Genomic DNA, 19,326 nt, shown 5'->3' with positions numbered 1-19,326 from the left:
AAGGCATAGCCCGCAGGCGCACGTGAATCTGCCATTTCGCTGGTACCTTTGATACCGTAGCGTGTGCGCTAAAACATTTATAAAACAGACTTCATTTCATGTGTAATACATCAGATTAGGACCGCAGCAGTGAAGTGATTAAGAGCTACGGGCAAGTCCAGCCGGGCATCATTACGTTCGTTTTTACGATATTCCTGCGCTTTTTAGGGAGTCTGTCACAGAGCCCGCTTTTTCCAAAGATGAATCAAGGGCGCAGTCAACTAACCAGACACATTTAGTACGAGTAGACCTTGCAGAGTATGCGGCAGGGGAAACATGACGCGTGATTGCACAGAAGAAAGTAGAAGATTGTTGTTTACAGGAATTTACATTATATTACTTTATACAAATTATGAAATGATTGCAGTAAGTGCGGTGGATATAAAACTACGAATAATATCATTGGGCCATAAATTAGCCTTAAGCTGTCTTACTCAAAGCACGTAAGTGCATAAACAAGAATGTATAGTATCCGCGGTGACGCCTTCATCTGACATAAATCTACCTGTCTTACGAAGCACGGTAAAGTGATCTCGCGCGGAAAACAACGCTCGAAATATGGATCCCGTTCTCTGTGCGCGGAACAAAAAAAGAAAGATAAATCCTTACTTTCAGGAGACCCCATCAAAATATTTCGGATGATTATGCCAAGCTCTAAATTCAGAGAACTGTCAAAGCGTCGGGTGACGGAAGGCCATTCACAGTATGAATATTTGGCAAAAGCATACATACAAATACTTGAGCTTTGTCACGGCATCAATCCTTCGCTCCTCTCAATTAACGCACGAAATTCAGCTCAGTGAATGCCGTAATCATGGACGTCATGCACCGATTGTTGTCGGATTTTGTCGATCTGCTTCTTGATCTCTTCCCAGGAGACGAGCGTTAAGACGGACGACGTCATCGTGTAGAAGAAAGCACCGCCGACGCCGCGCGACAGGCCTCGAAGCCCTTCTGTCTGCTTGACCTTGATGACGCAGTCCCGGATGTTGTTGTAGTATATGCCTTCGCCACGCGGGTTCGAAGGCTGCGCGTACATGCGAGCCCGCAGCACGTCCAAGACCGCGATGAAGGGCGCCGAGGCGAGTCCCGACAGGAAGGCCGCAATCAGCGTGTTGATGAAGAAGTAGCGCTCGCGGCCTTCCACCGCCGTGTTTAGCAGACTCTTGAAGCCGCTGAAGGTGGACATTTGAAGCGCCGACCCCGTGGACAGCCGCAGCACGTTCGAAGAAGTGGCGCGCCAGAGCCCCTTCCAGACACCCTGCGTCTTGTAGATGTTCACCAGCGCCGCTAGCGCGCTCCCGTAACCGTGCTGGTAGCCGACGGCAATGGCCGCTGTCGATGAGTACAGCTGGATAGAAAGCAATGAACAGCGCACGTCATGCTATGGAACCACAAGTGCGTCAGGCAGATTGGTAGCGCTTCATCGAGCAAAAGTGTACGGACCGGTGATGGTGCAATAAATCCGATTGTCTTCTTTGTCTACGAATGCATCATGAACCTGAGGACTGCCGTTCAAACTTGGGCATTGCAAACTTTCCATGGCACTCGCCAGTTTTAACTTGTGCGTTTGAATTACGAATACATTCAGTTTCTTCGGCGAGAGGCGGTGACCGCCATGGTACTCGGTGTTAAGGCGCTCTATTCGATGCGGTCATGCTGCCGACACTACATAGCACATGGTAGTGCGTATACGTCGCATAATATGTGCGCCAAATGGGAAGCGCCAAAGTGAAAAAAAAAGAATGTGCAGTAAACTTTTTGCGTCGGCTAAGGCGGACACATGAATATGCGATAACCACTGCCTAGCTAATTACCTACCGATAATTGCTAAGTAATATTTCATTAATTATGTTAGGGAAATGTTGTCGATGTGGAATTGAAGCTGGCCAGTGTTCACAGCAAACGTAAAACAGACCATAGGTTTCTCGAAAAAGAAAATTCGTTTCTTCGATTTCGTATACGCACAGTTGAAAATTAACGAGTGTAATGTGGTTTTCATGCCATTCAACATTGTAGTACAGTAGTCCACTTCAGCATAGTCGGCCAAACTGTGATGTACTTCAGCTTTTTCCTATAGAACCTCACACTTTTTCCTACGGGTCTACTAGCGTCATTTTCGAGATACCGTTCCTCAACTGCGCGAAGAAATCTCTCGGTGTTCAGGTTAATAAATTGCCAAAGAGCCTAGCTGTGACAATGTGGCACGTAACTAAGTTGAACACCAACTCATTTTGAGAGACTTTGAGGACCACCATCTTGAATCCTGTGATAATCTCAAGATTCCTACTGACCGAACATTATTCCTTTGCTTTAACTTAATTTTGATGCGAAGGTGTTAAATGGCCCATTGAGCGAAAAAGCCGGCGTCTGTCGTCTGTAGCAGCGAAATGGCAGGTAAATTCCTATTGGCTTCGACGCCACGTTACGAGCTCGCCTCGACGGAGAAGACCGGGCGAAAAAGGACGCCTGCTGCCGCGTTTTCGCACCACGTGTTGCGCGAGGGGAGAGGGCGTCACCGCGACGCCACGTCACCGTTGCTCTCACTCTCGGAAGCCTGTGTTATCCGCGCGTTTCTTGTCCGCGCAAGCTCTCGCCTGCGTTCTAACTCTGGCTCGGTAAGGCCAAATCAAAGCGCGCCAAGCATCTCAACACGCTCGCTTGCCCGCGAGGAGCTTATAGCTAGAAGGAATTGATTGGGATTTTGGGGTATTACGCGCCAAAACCACGATTTAATTACGACGCACGCCGTAATGGGGGACTCCGGATTAATTTTCACCACCAGCGGATCTCTAACGTGCCCCCAATGCACGGGGCACAGGCGTTGTTGAATGTCGCTCCCATCGAAATATACGGTCGTGATAAGTAGAAGGACTGCTCAGCGAGATTCAAGACATTAATGCGTTCGCATTCACTACTCAAAAGAAGTGCTTAAGTGCCCTCGGATGTTTGCATTTTTTCTCCGTTTTTTTACAGCGAAAAAGAAAGAAGTACAAGCGCACTAACTGGTACCCCCCCCCCCACCCTCCTAGTTGTACCATTGCAACCTCCCTAAAGATGTTTGTTCAGTTTTAATTTTGTAAACAGTTGTTCTTGGCTTACGTGATACTCGTTTAAAAGTTGTGGAGGTCTGAAATCCCCAACTTAGATGCGGCTCCCAAGAATTACACCTATAGACCACTTAAATAAGCAGACGTTTACTACGCCATCTTGACTACAGCTTTGCCACCTGGGTGCACAAGACGCAAACGCGACAGCTCAGGCAATATTTTGCCGCTGGCGTTAATACGCCAAGTAGCTACTGAGAGGCGCGCCTAAATCTCTAGTGTTCCTTTATAACATACAGGAACACTATCAGTACTGTCGAGCAAGTCCTATAAGAAGACAGTAGGCTTCTACTGATATCACTCAAAAGATAGTTCACGTCAACATAATTGAGATTTACTAAATCTTGGGTCAAGCGCCTGCTGAGTGTGTAGAGTCACTTTATCTGCACGCTTCTTGTTAATCTGACACTGAAGGTCATCCATTTAACAGTAGCGCAGAAAGATACACGTGAGAAGTAAGGATACACATCACGCATTGGTCACTCCTCTCTCATTTAAGTGAGCAAAATTAACTAAAAAAATTAAATTTGATATTTCACGCGCCTAGGCGATAAGGTGTCACAGCTAAACATGCTAGGCAGTGGTGCAAGCGTTATCACCCTTTGGTTGTGCTGATAAAAGCGCCGGCATTCAAGGTAGCGTGGGCTTTCATTCCTGTAACAGAACCGGACAGCTTTAGCTCGGGCCGAACTCTGACGCTGCCTATTCAAATACATGTAAAACGGAAAAACGTTTTTCTGAGATAACTTCTGAACCGATTTTAATGAAATTTGTTGCAGTTGGGAGAGAAAGTTAAATTCTAGTGACTGTTGGAAGCGGAATTTCGATTGAGGACCTGTGTTTTGTTAAAACGGTTATCAAAATTTGGGACATTTGAAAAAAAAATAGAAGCACGAAGTTTACAAATCAATAGCTCTGCATCAGGAACCAATATCGCGGCTTTGTAAACGGAACCCATTATATCATTAAAAGTGGACAAATTAGATATGTCAGTTTATATCTTATGCAAATTTGTTACGTTGTTTACAAAGGTTCTGCAAAAGCTGTATTTCCATATTACTAAATTTTTCTAGAGTCATGTGTAACACATTAATTTTGTCCGCTTTAGATGTACTATGAGATGCAATTCACAGAATTATGGTATCATTTTTAGTTGCTGAGTTACGGAGTTGTAAACTTCATAGTTTCTTTCATTGAAAGTTTTCGATTTTTGCCAATTTTTAATAAAAAATTGACGACCGAACTCAAAATTCGAAACCAACAGTCACTAGATTTTAAGTTTTTCTCTTAAGTGCAACAAACCTCGCCAAATTTGGTGCAGTGGTTGCCGAGGAAAACGAATTCTCATTTTACGTGTATTTAGATAGGAGCGCCCGAGCTATTAAATAAAGCCGTATTCTTATCGCTCCACCGTTACGCTGCCCTTCCGTCCGACACGGAAGAATTATTATCCTATCAATTTGAACTATATAGGTTCCCTGTTGCGTGGCGTCAATAGGAGATATACTGAGTCTTTAATGACTGCGCTCCCTTGAAAATAACTTTGATAACGATGTTCTGTGGTTATTCGTCACTTTTATTCAACAGTGAATTATGCAAATCAACACAAATTTGCATCTGCGTCTCAATTTGTAACGCCCCAAAGCAGGATAAGTGTCATTAATATTTACTGGGAAAGTTATTTATTTTGAGCTACTTTTCACTGAAGCCTGCGGCGTTGTTTTTCTTGTGGGCTATATTACGATGGAAGAAAGTACGTGCTTGCTAGGTGATGAGTGTTGTAGTGCCGCTTTGTTTGTCGAGTATATTCCTGCTGCACTTGCATTAGCTAAAGGCTGTCCCTATTACATGTACCCACATTTAGGTGGTTTACTGCCCATTAAATTATCTTTCTCCTCGTACAAACTCAATAAAAACATGATATATATTAAGATCCCACTCGACACAGTGTTTTATTCAATACACAGGTGGTCGCTTTCAAAGTGAAACACGGTGGCATGTGAGTTTATAAAACTTAATAGAAAGCAATTTAATAGAAACACACTAAGTCCACATGAAGTCACACTAATTATCGATTATCAGACATTTACCAATGTCCGCCGCAGCTAGCAACAGGTCGCTGAAAAGGAAACAATATTATTTTAACTGCGATGTCGTTGAAATATTTGGTGATCCCTATGTGCAGCAAGCGAGAAGAAAGGGGGTTAACCGAGTGGCCCAATTTTTATTAGTCATATCATATGAAGCCAACAAACACTGAAACCGAGGACAACATAGGGGAAATTACTTGTGCTTAATAAATGAAATAAAGAAACGATAAATTAATGGAAATGAAAGTGGATGAAAAACAACTTGCCGCAGGTGGGGAACGATCCCACAACCTTCGCATTTCGCATGCGATGCTCTAATAATTGAGCTACTACGGCACCGAATCCGGCAACATTGATGCCTTCACGTAGCATGTGTGGGTTTATTGATCGGTTGTTTTTACCCAAAAAGATCACGTTCTCGTGAAGCCTGCGGCAGAAAGGATGTTCCACATCCGCCGCCAAGGTGTGTGAGTGGTGGCGCTGGCTAACACACACAGGGTTCTACTAGGAAACATAAATACCCAAGAAACTGGATGGGGAAACGGTGCCGCGGTAGCTCAATTGGGAGAGCATCGCACGCGAAATGCGAAGGTGGTGGGATCGTTCCCCACCTGCAGCAAGTTGTTTTTCCATCCACTTTCATTTCCAATAATTTCTCGTTTCTTTATTTCATTTATTAAGCACAAGTAATTTCCCCTATCTTGTCCTTGGTGTCAGTGTTGGTTGGCTTCTTATGATATGACTATGTACAGTAAGTGACACAAGCATATAATGTGCTTACGCTGATGATCATTATATCTTAGTGTCCTTTGAAACTCTGAATGGAGGTGGTTCTAGCTCAAGAAACATATTGATGTCATATCCCAGTGCGCTTCGACAGCCAAACTATCAAGGCATATTAAAATGTCTTACCGTCTCCATTTAAGCCTTCTCACACGTGGTGATTTCTGCGCCTCGACAAACACCTTACAGTTAGTTTACATCATTTACCTTACTTGCAACCGGTGAAAAAGAAATAATAATAATTTCATGGTGGTCTCCACACTCAATAGTATACGTATTAGTTGGAAAGTTGACTTTCAGTTTCCTTGCAATAATTTTTTTTTGGCAATCGTAAGCGGAACGCAAATACTGCTATCGTATGTTGTTTCTCTTTCTTTTTTTTTAAATATTTTCAACAGCTTAGATTGCCGAAAAACAAATGCTGCTTGATAAGTTGAAATGTTGTAAAAGCTCCATCGCTCATTACGCAATAAGCGACCTACCAGAAAAGTTACCTCCAAGCACGACAATGTCTACCTTCACACTCGTCGCTTTACACTGGAGGGAAGTGACAGAATCCGAACGGAAGCCTTTCCGCACCCTCCACAAACGCGATTAAATGCAAGGCGAACGATAAGAAACACCAGAAGCAATTCGTACAGCAGTGCGTCACTATCTTAGACGAAACTGGAAAGCGTATATTCAAGCTTCCCGATTGGTGGGGAAAGTGCATACAGGAAAATGGAAACATGTAAATATAAACAAAAGCCCGGAAAATAAAGTGACATGGTATTGCTTCCAGTAATTCAGCCTAATACTTTTTTGAAAAGTTGTTGCTCGTTACTTTCACTATATGAACCTCGTAGTATTTCCATGCGACTTCTTGCGTGCTGTCCCTTCCGTTCGCGCTGTATAATTTCCTATGGCAATCGTGATCCAACTAGCCCCATCAGGACATTTGACGAAACCAACCTCGCTCTACTTGACCGTTATTCCCCGGCTCCCAGTGATCGCACCTGTTGGTGTGTCTTGAGCAGGAAAAGTGGCGAGCTCACGAAGGCCCCTAAGGCGCCAGACACGCCGCCGAAGACTGCACTCAGGCGGATGCTGGGCTCCAGGTTTCTGTCCAGCGTGAAGCCGAGGTCTTCGCTGATCTGGTAGATGCCCAGGCGCAAGCCGTTGGCCAGTAGCTGGTAGACAAGGTTCGTCGAAAGCCCTCGGTAAACGCCGAAAACGCCATCGTGCCGGTACACCGTGTAAATAGACTGCAGGGTGTTGCGATACACGGGGCGCGCCCGCGCCGACCTGTCTGCGCAAGACGGGAGGCAACAGTGGTGCTGTGTCGCGGGAAAGCAGCTGAGGTCATGCAGGTACCTGTAGGCCTAACATACACTGAGCTTGTGCGAAAATCCCGCCTAACAACACACCACATTTACAATTCATTTCGCTTGTCTTTCACATGGTACCCACAATAGAAGAATTGAACAAGATATGAGTGGTATACATATTAGTGGCACCTGGGTAAAAATATTCAGACTTCTGCAATAAATTATTCCATAGACATCGCAGCATGGCTTGCTGTCTTCACACAGCTGACAAACGCAACGTATTGGTCGCAATGGGAAAGGTTATATTCGTTTGCAAGCTTAGCTTCCCTCTTTGTGCATGTTTATCTACTTTGCATGTTCAGAACTAATGGCGGAAGAGCGCATGATAATGATCTTGCCCATTTGAACGATGCGCTCAACAAACGTGGTCTCGGCATTTTGAGAACAATGTTGTACAAACGCGCTTACATCGACGTTATACGGAAGTGTTCCACTTTTCGTTAGCCATGCAGTTATGCAACCTGAATGGTGTTCACCTGTATTGTAAAACCGATGTAATCTGGCGTTATATATATATATATATATATATATATATATATATATATATATATATATATATATATATATATATATATATAACATCAGTGTCTACCAAGTTGACATTGTCAAATTGCCTGAGTTTTCCAGGTTTTCCCTGAATGGCTTTTGCAAAGTTCCCTGAGTGACACTGAACTTTGTTTTACGTCAAGACGGGTTGACGACATGTCACCCATTTGCAGCACTGTCTAGTAAGCATGTTAAAGCATATAAAACGACTTAGTCCAAATTGCTAGTAAGGAGTATTTTTTATTTTATTCAAAAAGAAAACAGAAGGGAAAGGTTAGTAAAATGCACAGCAAATAAGATGTCTTCGAAAAAAATTGCAAATCGAGTCCAACATTCTCAAATACTAATAAAAAGGGGATGCATACACAAGCAAATATTTTCTGAAATTAGCTATTTCTATCAATTGATAGCAAGCTCAGTGGTATGAGTCCCGAACTTTGTCACAATTGAGATTCTCTCTCAACAGCTCGTAAGTCAACTTCAACAGTCCTGACATACTCTCAGCACGCGCACGACGCCTCAGAGTTGTGCTTTACTGCTTTAAAGAGTTTATTTGGTTTGGATGAGGGACACCTGCATCTCGGCATCAGACAACGCTTTGTTTTTTGAGCTCAAGCTCCTTCAAAACGGCGGCAGCAAGCTTCCTTTCCCGTTCATTCCTCAATGCGTACGTCATTTCTGTTCTCGCCCTCTTTCCCTCGTTCGCCCCACGGTCCATTAGAAGCATCTTCTTGGTCAATTGTACAGTCAACGTCCAATTTTCCGAACTCCCTCGGGGCCGTGAAAACGTCTGAAAAATCGGTCAGTTGGAAAAAAAAATGAATGCGTGTCTTTTACTGCCCTTAAGGGCACAAATGGCCACAAGCACATTAGAAAAAGCTCTAAAGACCTGTCGGTACACGTACTATATAGGCATATCGGTGCTCGTACTGTAACAGGAGATACCGGGTGCACGCCTGTATAATTAGGGAACACATACTGTGCCCCATGGCAATAGCCCCTTCTCACGCTTGTTATGCTTCACCGCAATACTTTTGCGTATGCTTCAATAAGTAACATTTCTGTATAGAGGCGACACTGACTTTCAGGAACCGGCATTATGCAACGCACCGTGCTTTCCGAGCGTCTAAGCCAATCGCGAGAACCACAAAGGCGTAATCGGTGCCATTGTTGACAACGGCGAATTCTTTCAATGAAAAAAACGGCACCCAACAGCAAGAAGTTTAATAGCGAACGTCGAAGTAGCTAGGCATAGCATTGCCGCAGTGGTGGCTACGGCTGCTAGCGGATCGGCGTGCGAGAGCGCTGGTTCGAGGCGGCGAGGTAATCGTTTGCAGTGGTGGTGGCTTTGATTAATGCCGTTTCGGACCGGCGGTCACGGCAAAAAGTCCGAAAAATTGGAGGGCGAAGGATTCTTGCTTGCGAAATTTCAGACGTTCTGATACACTGACTCTATGGGATACGTGCGTGGTGTCGCGAAGCCTTCCAAGTTATCGGGCATCCGGAAAGTTGGTGGTTGACTGTACACTAGCAAGTCCTCCAGCCGACGACAGGGCGTCAAAGACGATTCGTTAGGATTCCTATCTCTTATTCGAGCCAGCATTACCGCGACTTTCGTTCTCTTTCAATAAAATTACAGCTAGTTTCACCTGATAGAAGTACAAATTCTCTGAGTTTTCCCTGAGCTTTTCCAGACTACTCAAAATCCCGCAGAATTCCCGGTTTTCCCGGTTGGTAGGCACCCTGATATACATATACCGTGGCGCTTAGCGTATTCCCGTAATGGCGATTGCGTTTGCAGTCCTTGCTTTTCCTTGCGTGAAATATGCCTTTGCGGTAAGCGAAATAATTTTGTGCGTTCGTATCGACGTGCCTCAACTCTGGCTTCAGCAATAAACGCTGCTATCATGTTTCTGATATATGCCAGCCCATGTTCTAGGAGGCCAGCGTCGTCCAAAAGGGCAGAGCGCCCCTGGAGCGTTTTTCATATACGGCCTCCACTTGTATCAGGAAGCGCTAGTGGGGGATCAACACATTGCATGCCCGAGACAGGCGCACAGAGAGCTGAGCGGTATTCGGTGGCGAACCTGCAATCGGCGGCTGGAGCTCCCCCTGCAGCTGTATGCGCAGCTTGGCCACCTCGATTGGGTGCGTCACAAAAGAGGTCGAGCAGGCGGCAATGGCGCCTACCACAATGTTCGTTAGCGGCTCGTTGGCGTGAGCCTCCAAGAAGGCGCTCAGCGGAGCCAGTAGCCGCCGCGTCCAAGCGTCTCCGTGGGGCCACCGCCGGGCTGCGTAGCCGGCGTTCCAATTCGGCGACGGCGATGGACGCATCCTGTCGTCACTGTCGTCGTCTTTTCAGCCAGCGAGCTGCTAAGCAAAGCAGTGCCGCGCTGCGTAATGTTTTGATGATGATGATCTCAAATACAATGGCACCTGTCCACTCAGGTGGATTGGCCAAGAATTCGGCGGATTTAAGAAATGTGCTGGAGGTATGAATTTAGAAATATCCAGTTATGATAAATGGGGTAAAGCGTGTAGAATACAGTGACCTTTCTTGAGCAGTCATTATGGTCGGACAGACAAAAAGAATGTATGGAGGGATAACGCGTTTGCTTCCAGCGCGAGAACGTGCGAACGAAATTCAGCAGACGGCGCTACTGCTTCCACAGCCAACGACGCTGAAGGCAGCAACCAGTCCTGCAATGATGATGACGACTTGCGCTTTGCTCTGGGCGATGTCCTTCCTTTTTTTTTTCTACTGCGAAGTTGTTAAAGGCTACTTTCCTCACTATTGTGTCCACGTGTCGAAAAAAATCCCGAAGGCAGTGCAATGCCGGGCCGACCCGCAGCGGAGGTGAAGCAGGCGTTTAGCATTCTCCATACGTGGGCCGCTCCCGAAGATATTGCAATACCGGGGGGCCGATCCGCGTCGGAGGTGCAATTCGCTATTAAGGGCCCCACATACGCAACTTCGCTGGTCATCCTTCTTCACGCAGTGGAAGAGCACTGAGCTTTTTTTTTCTTAATTTTCTTAGCGCCAACGACACTATTGAGGTCTGTGGGCCACTGACCAATTAACTACATGTATAGTTTTTGTAATGGTGTATTGATGTAGCCTGTCAACGATGGCAGACTATTTCAAGAAGTTCATATATATATATATATATATATATATATATATATATATATATATATATATATATATATATATATATATATATATATATATATATATATATATATATATATATATATATTCACTTTGTTGCTATTAGTACTTTAACTTTCTGACAGTTCGTCGAAACCTTTCGTCCTGCCAGGGTCGAATTAACGGGAGTCGACTGTATATCCAGTGATTGTTTGCATAGTGTCCGGCGCCGGCCAATGGTGCAAAACAGCATCCAGCACCCGAAAGGTGCTGGACCGGGGGCGCTATAACGTAAAACCATTCCAAACTTTTCTATTACAATTCTGCTATCAGCCCTCCATCCACAATTGGTGAAAAACTTTTTTCGACCACCCCCACTTCACCTGTCTATCACGCGACGTCACGAAAACCGCGATAGCTCCCCATCTGATATGATGTGTGCACACTGATTATGCATGATTTGACAGAAAAAAGAAAATAAGTTATTTCTGATTCGACCCCTTTTCGCCATTAGCCCTCGACTGTTGGTAAAAGGTTTTCCGGCTCCACCCACTTCACCTGCCTGTCACGCGACGTCACAAAACCGCACAAACTTACCGCGTAAAAGTGACGTGTACGCGATAAAGATGCATTAATATGCCGAAGAAAACTGAATTTTCTTCGGAATAGCCGCAGGCTGCCCCATTCCGAAAGGAATAAAAGATGGCTACCGCCGATCGCTGAGACGCTTCGCACCTGCCGGAGACCATAGGTGTATTTGCGTATAACAAAACTTCTTGCGTGGCCGTGTAACGTTTTCGAGCACTTTCGGCACGTTTACCACCTCATTCTGCCAACTCTTCGTTGCTCAGTGCCAGTTTTAGCGTCATTCTTAAGCTTCCGTTGCATGCCGCCGCGATTTTCGACGAGCCACCACAAGCTAAGTAAGGGAAAGCCGACCAATCGCAGACACCGGCACCACCCTCTTTATCCGGTTATCAATTTTCAGTGCACTGGCTCTGCCCCAGCGGATCCCTCTCCACTTAAACGTTCTCCTCGCCTCTTGTCAGCCAATTAGATACGACAAGCCGCTCAGTGTAGGCAGTGTTATTCGTTTTTCAAGCAAACAAAAGTGACCTCCTATGAACGAGGATAGTGTTTGATTGGTCCGTACAGACAACCCTATGGGTGACCGCCCGGTGCTTGCGTCGGTGGTTACGCAAATTTGACGTCAGGAGATTGGAATAGAAACATATTGCATTAGTTTTACGTTATAGGGCCCCAGGCAAGAAAAGCTTCGCTTTTAAAATGGGGATTCGAAATTATTTTTACAGACCAAGCCTCATTTCTGCGGGGAAGAACATAACTTCCGCGATAATGAACAACACGATTAGTTAACAAAGTTCCCTAAATAGCTGACTTCTGAGGAGCGTGTGATGACTGCAGAACTAAAGCCAGTCGGCACTTGAAAGATCATCTTTTAGTGGAGACTCTTTGCATTGCATCACTTTCGTGAAATGAGTACTCAAGGTTTCCAGCGGAATGCGTTACTGTTACATTTAGTATTCCTGCATTTGGGAAAAATGAAGTGTGGAAATATGCTAACTGGAACAGCAATACGTTTTGCAACGCATTTTGAGCCGTGTGACTGGTTACTGGTTCTAGGCACAAAGTCACTAGCAAAACTTTATGCTTTTAGCACTGGCTAAATTTCATTTTGAAGCTACGCCTTCGCGGAGTTCGGCAAATAATTTATGCCCCAAGAGCGACACGTTCTTCGCTGCAAAAAGAAAAAAAAAACAGTTAAGGAAAATTCTAAGCTAGTCTCCCCCGCCACCATCAAAACATTTAACAAAGAAAAACGCGCCAACAAACAAATGGGAATCTAACTTTAAACTTCTAGATTGCGGGCGACATACATACATACATACATACATACATACATACATACATACATACATACATACATACATACATACATACATACATACATACATACATACATACATACATACATACATACATACATACATACATACATACATACATACATACATACATACATACATACATACATACATACATACATACATACATACATACATACATACATACATACATACATACATACATACATACATACATACATACATACATACATACATACATACATACATACATACATACATACATGTTCTTTACGCTCCTCTATCCCCTCGCTACCTCTACCGCGTGACCGGCTTCCCGACTTCACACGCATAGCATACAGTTATTTCGAGGTTGTGCATACACAAAACCCCGACATCGATAAGGAATGAGGAGTTTATATAATCTGGCACTAGAAAACGAAGGCGACCATCGCGTCACGAATTCCGGCTCTGGGAAGGAGACGCCAGTAGTGTCATGGTGAAGACAAGGCATTGCTGGGGCCCGCTTAGAAAATCGAAGGGACGAAGAGCCGGCTACGCGTTGCGACTATAGGCCAATGCGTCCTTCAGAAGCAGTCGGAGAGCCTCTGAGGCACCTTCGACTGTGGCGTCAACAGCTTAGTTCAATATCGCAAACGTGCCTGCACCAGCATCTTGTCCCGTTGCAGTGTAGGAGTGCCTCCCCCCCCAATTAATGTATTCAGTTAGATACACCTATGTTGGTAGATACTTGGGAAGGAATCGCTACACGCTTCCGCTAACTTTCGGATGTGAATAGGACGGCGTGTTCTTTTTTGTTTGTTTTTGTTGTACTTGTTAAAGGAAGCTGGTATCAGTGGCAACAACAAGCACGGAACAATGCGCTGCATGTAAAAAAAAAGACAGCAAACACTAAAAAAATATGCGCTACACTAATTACGCCCCGGTAGTTTTATGTGCGGCCCACCATGGTGGCTGAGTTGATATGGCGTTGACCTGTCGAGCACGACGTCGTGAGGTAGATTTCCGCCTGGAATAGGTGATGTGCAGACAACTTTTGAAGCGTATGGTTTTATTAGGCGCTTAACTAAAAATGACGAAGCCATCATCGTCTGCTTGCTTAGAGATGTTACATGAAATGCTTACAAACATTTACCGCTATCTTGTAAAAACTGAAGGTGCAAGCAAATTTATATTTGGAGCAAATGGGGGCCTTGCTATGAAAGACGTGAACCGAAATTTTGAAGTGTGTGCCTTTATTCTGTGCTTTGAAAAGAATAATTTACTATTAGTTTTCTCCCTCTTTCCATTCGTTATGCGAGGCACGTAGTCAGCTTTCCCGATCACCTTGCTGAACTGAACGAGGGACGTTGTTTGCATTCCGGTGAGTAGAGAAAACGTTGTGGGTGATGAATCGTAAAAGTTTAAACGATGTATGTTAAATACAGCTTTTTGTAGGAAATTACTTATACAAGCGTTTCGGGGTTTCACTAGGGTAATTTACGGGCCGCGTAGAAAGTTTGTCCAAGGTCCTCAAAGAACTGACTCGAACCGCAATGATGACATTTCGAGAAAATAGGAAGCATCTTATGGGTCATGTGTGGGCAAAGTTTCAAGAGGCCCAGTTATTTCCTTCAGTGATTCAAAGCACATACAGCAGTTATCCGCAAGGTTTCACAGTGCCCAATAGGTGATGCCAAGTTCTAATTAGGAGCAAATGTGGACCATTAACGTTTCTAGCTTAATTATGAGCCTTGTAAATAATGATTGTATACTCGTTTTCTGCCTATTTTCATGCGTTCCACGAGGCACGTAGTAGGTTTCGCTGGTGTATTCAGTGAATTAAATGAGGTACCGTGTTTATCTTTGGTAAAAGTAAGGGGCAGGTTATGGACGATGTGTAGGCGAAGCTCAAAGTGTGTGGGTTAATTGCAGCGTATGCAGTCAACTGCGTATGCAAGAGCTCAGAAGGGCTACAAATTTATTTTACGAACGGTACAGAGTGTGACCCCTTGTCTACGGGATAACTATAAAAGCCACCAAGATCACAGTTGGTGATAATGAGACGGACATTAATTATGGGCAATGAGCATGCGAAGTTATATGCGTGTGTATGAGTTCCATCGCTCGAAAGCGTTATACGGGCATTATTCGCTATGTTTCCTAGTGTCCTGAGAGTGCTCTACATCACACCGAGTTTATATTTGTTGAAAATAGAAGGCATGTTAAGTATAATGCGTGGCGAACTATTGTTTCTGGCTGAATGATGAGTTTTCCGAATACTGAACCCTTGTTTGCTCCCTACTTCCATGTGTTGTACAATACTGGTATTATATAGGCCTGTCCGGTGTAGTTTGTGGACTAAACAATCACGCTGCTTATATTTCTTGGATTGGGGGCAGTTTATAGGTGAAGTGTAGGCAAAATTCAAAATGTGTGGGTTAGTTGCGGCATTTATAGTGCATTACTTATGGAAGTGCTCCGGAGCTTTATAAGGGGCTTTACGAACTGCGTAGAGTTTTTCTGACTGTACTGGAATAACTATATAGCAGCCACGGTGACAAACTTAAGTGAAAGGGGGAGAACATTAGCGGAGATGTATATGCGCATTTAGAAGTAATTTGGTGAAGTACGACCTTTGACCAAAATTCCTTAAACAAGTTCTCAAGAGCGTGATATGCGGGAAGCGTTTTAATCTAATCATTCGTAATGTGCGGGCAAGTTTTAAAGCGACTGGTTTGATTAAAGGCAACTTAACTTCTCGATGCAACTGCCCGATTTCCAGCTTCTCTGGTAATTGGGTTTGTGATTTTGCAACGTCGAACTAGCCTGCCTACTTTTTGTTAGCTGTTTTTCGAGGTACAGGCGCCGACAAAAGTGGTAGGCTCCACGCAGCGGGAGCCGGAGCAACGGCAAACTAGAGTCACTGGAAAAAATTTCCGAGTACCGCAAAGGACGGGATTTGACTAGCAACACTGAGCGGCCACCGCCATATTCGCAACTCAAATCAACATTAGGGGGCGCTGCGAAGCCTGGCCCGGTCTGGCTACACTGTGCAGTATGGCGGCTTTACGGAGGTCCCCGCGTACGCTGTCCTTGGTGAAAATATTAAGTTTGTTGCACTGCGATGTTAATTCGCGCTGTTTTGTGGGGGGAGAACGGGTAGTGGACGCCGAGCACCTCATTTTAGTCGGTACCAGTGGTACAGTGAGTAATTAAGTAGAAGTGGTCGCGCATGTGTGCAAACCTCCGGCGTGACAGCGGACCCGCACGATTTTGTGGTGAGAATCGCCGACGCATTCCGGGACCCATCGATCGTGGAGGCAAAGTGTTCGTGCACTGCTGGATTGTCGCAAAAGTGCAAGCACATCTCGGCTGTTTCTCCTGGCACCTTATCCTGGAACATTTGGTGTAGTTGTCAGTCCCTTTAATGTTTCATCTCTACATTGCGTTTCAATACTGTACATATTGCAAAGATCGTAGTAAAGTGAAATGTTCATGTGCGTGCACCGTTGTAAGCAGAAGAGATCCTATTATGTGCCGAACTGCAACTTAGTTTCACCTTGTGCTGTGGCGCTTGGGGTTACCTATCACAATACATATCCTGCTTTTTTTCTTTTTTTTTGCCGACATGCTTGTTCGTTTCCTATGGCTCATACGTTATTTTTTCACAATTTGTGCTCGAGCGACTGCGTGATATCAGTGGCGACTCAGGCAGAACTCATGAAACCAACTTTTGTTGTCTTTGTTAGTGCCCTTCTCAAAGGGGCCCTGAAACTGGCATGCCGCATAATATAGATACCACGACCACCACAAGCTCTGTTCGCAGGACGATCAGACAGCCGTGTGTATTTATTGGTCTCTGTAAGTGATGTAGCTCCAGGCGTCCATCTCGCGTTTAGGGAGTGCTACACATGCCTGAACCACAAGTAGCAATGTGTAAAAAAAAAAAAAACTTGACCAGGACCTTGCTACCTTGCCATGCACCGTGTAGCTTCCAGCACACTAGCTGAGGCGAAAGGAGAAAGCAGTGCATCAGTGCAATAACTACTAATTCCGCTTACAGTTCAATGATTCGAAAAATTTTTGCAGCCGGCGGCGTCCTTTTGTAGTGAGGTAACTATGATCAGTCGGAAGTGTTTCAGTGCCCCTTTAAGTGTTTGTTAAGTGCTTTAAGTGCATGTTAAACTTTTATGTCACTTACTTTCCATGTATTGATATGTTGATAGTAAGGACAGCTCTATATGCTCTCTGGAGGTCAATAATTATCATTCACTGATGTTAAGTCTGCACAAGTGTCTCCCCATGTTGTATTACCAGTGGTTTAGTTATGCTTCCCAGGACAGCCATTTGCACTGTATTCAACAAACTGGGAAGAAGCATAAATTATGGTACATATACCAGCTGGGGTCATTTGAATCAAACCATTCTTTCAGAGTACTCAACTCTGTTGGCCAAAGTTTTTAAATACTCATCGTATGCAGGTTTGACACTGTTCCATGTTACTTCTCATGTTCTGTTTGGTAAGATATACCCTCATATGCTAAAAAGTGCAACAAAAATGGGCTTGAGTAAAACGTATGAGGCAAGTACAGTGAACAAAATATTGAGTGCATGTGGTTTATTTTGTGAAAAAATACAAGTAAGGAAAGGGACAACAAACAGCCATTGAAGAATAACCACAACTCTATGCACACAGATCATAAGTGAACTGCAAATATCTCGGAATACCATGAGATGAAAACTTGCATCAGAATGCGTAGCGTAAATCAGCACTTCAATGAAGAATACAAGTTGCAAAAGAATGTGCATTGCTAATTTACAAAAAGTGTGTTGAAGTTGAAGTCTGCACGTTTGGCCAATGCAAACAAGTGCAGCATGTAGATCACATGGCAACGACAGTGTCTGAAAAGTATGAAGTGGCTGAGTGGCATAAAAAATGCTGGATTTCCAAACAGAAGACTGCACTTACTCTCAAGGCCGCCACGCTTTGATGGAGCCAAGGTCACACGCACAAATGCCTCTATGCAATACAGGCTACTTGCAATATCGCCAGCCATGGCACATGACTTCAGGTGAATCACCTAACGCCGAATATGCAAACGTGCCACTGGAATTAATCTTTTGGTGGCACAGCCACAGTTACTTTTAAAATTTCAGACATCAACTGAGCAGTCTCTGCAATTATGTTGCTACATGTAGTTAGAGAACAGTTAAAAAGGTGACTCAAGAATGCAGTGGAAATATGCTTCAATTTCACCAATGTCAATGCAATTGTTTTTACACATAACTGGTGCCGTCCTGAAAGTGGATGAATTTTTGTGTAGCACGCCACACGAGCATTCAGAACATCGAATGATGGCAGGCCTGTGAATGTATTTACGTTGCTACTATATATCGTGTTCACAAACTTCTGTGGAAAAGTACCCGATGTCACTTGGGCAGCCTTGCTTTCTGTAAGCCTTGTCGGTGATGCCATTTCTAGTAGGAAATTTGCCACGTCTTTTTCGTCTCTTGAGTACTCTGCCATTAATGTCCGGAGGCCAGTGTTAGGCTGCTGAGCACGAGGTCGCGGGATCGAATCCCGGCCACGGCGGCCGCATTTCGATGGGGGCGAAATGCGAAAACACCCGTGTACTTAGATTTAGGTGCACGTTAAAGAACCCCAGGTGGTCAAAATTTCCGGAGTCCCCCACTACGGCGTGCCTCATAATCAGAAAGTGGTTTTGGCACGTAAAACCCCATATATTATTATTATTATGTCCGGAGGCCAGGTTGGCAAGCACATTCCTGTCACAAAACAAAAGCAAGAGTTGTAATGTCTGACATATTTGACGCGAGATGCAGCTTCTTTTTGTCATTCCAATAATGCACGTCAATGTATTAAATTCAATGTTGGAAGTAGGAAAGCCAGGCTTTTTGCATCAGTTAATTTGCACCCATCACACACCACAATCCTTTCACGAAGTTAATCCAGAAAACATACTGCCGGCTAGGTAAAGACAGCTACCACATCACAAATATATAGAAAAAATAAATTGCCATATTTGCTATGTCCTTGTCCCTTATGGTGTTTGCAAGGCTTTGGTCCATGCTGACCGACTGATATCTCCAGTGGACTTTCTCTTCTTTTCATCTTTCCGTCCCCCTTTCCCTTTCCCCAGTGTAGGGTAGCCAACCGGGCTCAGACCTGGTTAACCTCCCTACCTTCCTTTTATCATTTTCTCTCTCTTGGTCCATGCTGTTAGGGGATGGGAAATCGCCCTGCAATGTCAAATAGAGTTCAGTTCAAGAAACCAGTGGTTAAGCAATGTGTGCACAAGTTGCAGTTAATGTGCACCCATCATACACCACGTG

At 44.5% G+C, this 19,326-nt stretch overlaps 1 protein-coding gene across 1 annotated transcript; it reads right to left on the bottom strand.

Moving 5' to 3' along the window:
• Window positions 1–326: 326 nt before the first annotated feature.
• On the bottom strand, window positions 327–10,299 carry LOC135911993 (solute carrier family 25 member 35-like). The gene is made up of 3 exons (XM_065444371.1): window positions 10,020–10,299; window positions 7,015–7,307; window positions 327–1,390 (listed from the first exon to the last, which is right to left on the bottom strand). The coding sequence occupies exons 1-3, from the start codon at window positions 10,264–10,266 to the stop codon at window positions 836–838; spliced, it is 1,095 nt and encodes a 364-aa protein (XP_065300443.1). The 5' UTR covers window positions 10,267–10,299; the 3' UTR covers window positions 327–835.
• Window positions 10,300–19,326: the final 9,027 nt, after the last annotated feature.

This window comes from Dermacentor albipictus, chromosome 1 (assembly GCF_038994185.2).
Source record: "Dermacentor albipictus isolate Rhodes 1998 colony chromosome 1, USDA_Dalb.pri_finalv2, whole genome shotgun sequence".
In the NCBI taxonomy this organism is placed as follows: domain Eukaryota; kingdom Metazoa; phylum Arthropoda; class Arachnida; order Ixodida; family Ixodidae; genus Dermacentor; species Dermacentor albipictus.
This window is presented reverse-complemented; position numbering and strand designations above follow the sequence as displayed.

What these genes read in the sequence shown, in the direction of transcription:
- LOC135911993 (XM_065444371.1), bottom strand. Translation starts at nt 10,266, where the DNA reads ATGCGTCCATCGCCGTCGCCGAATTGGAACGCCGGCTACGCAGCCCGG. An exon ending in GCTCCAGCCGCCGATTGCAG is followed by an intron (nt 7,308 to 10,019) that starts GTTCGCCACCGA and finishes CGTCTTGCGCAG; the next exon opens with ACAGGTCGGCGCGGGCGCGC. An exon ending in TGCTCAAGACACACCAACAG is followed by an intron (nt 1,391 to 7,014) that starts GTGCGATCACTG and finishes CTTTCTATCCAG; the next exon opens with CTGTACTCATCGACAGCGGC.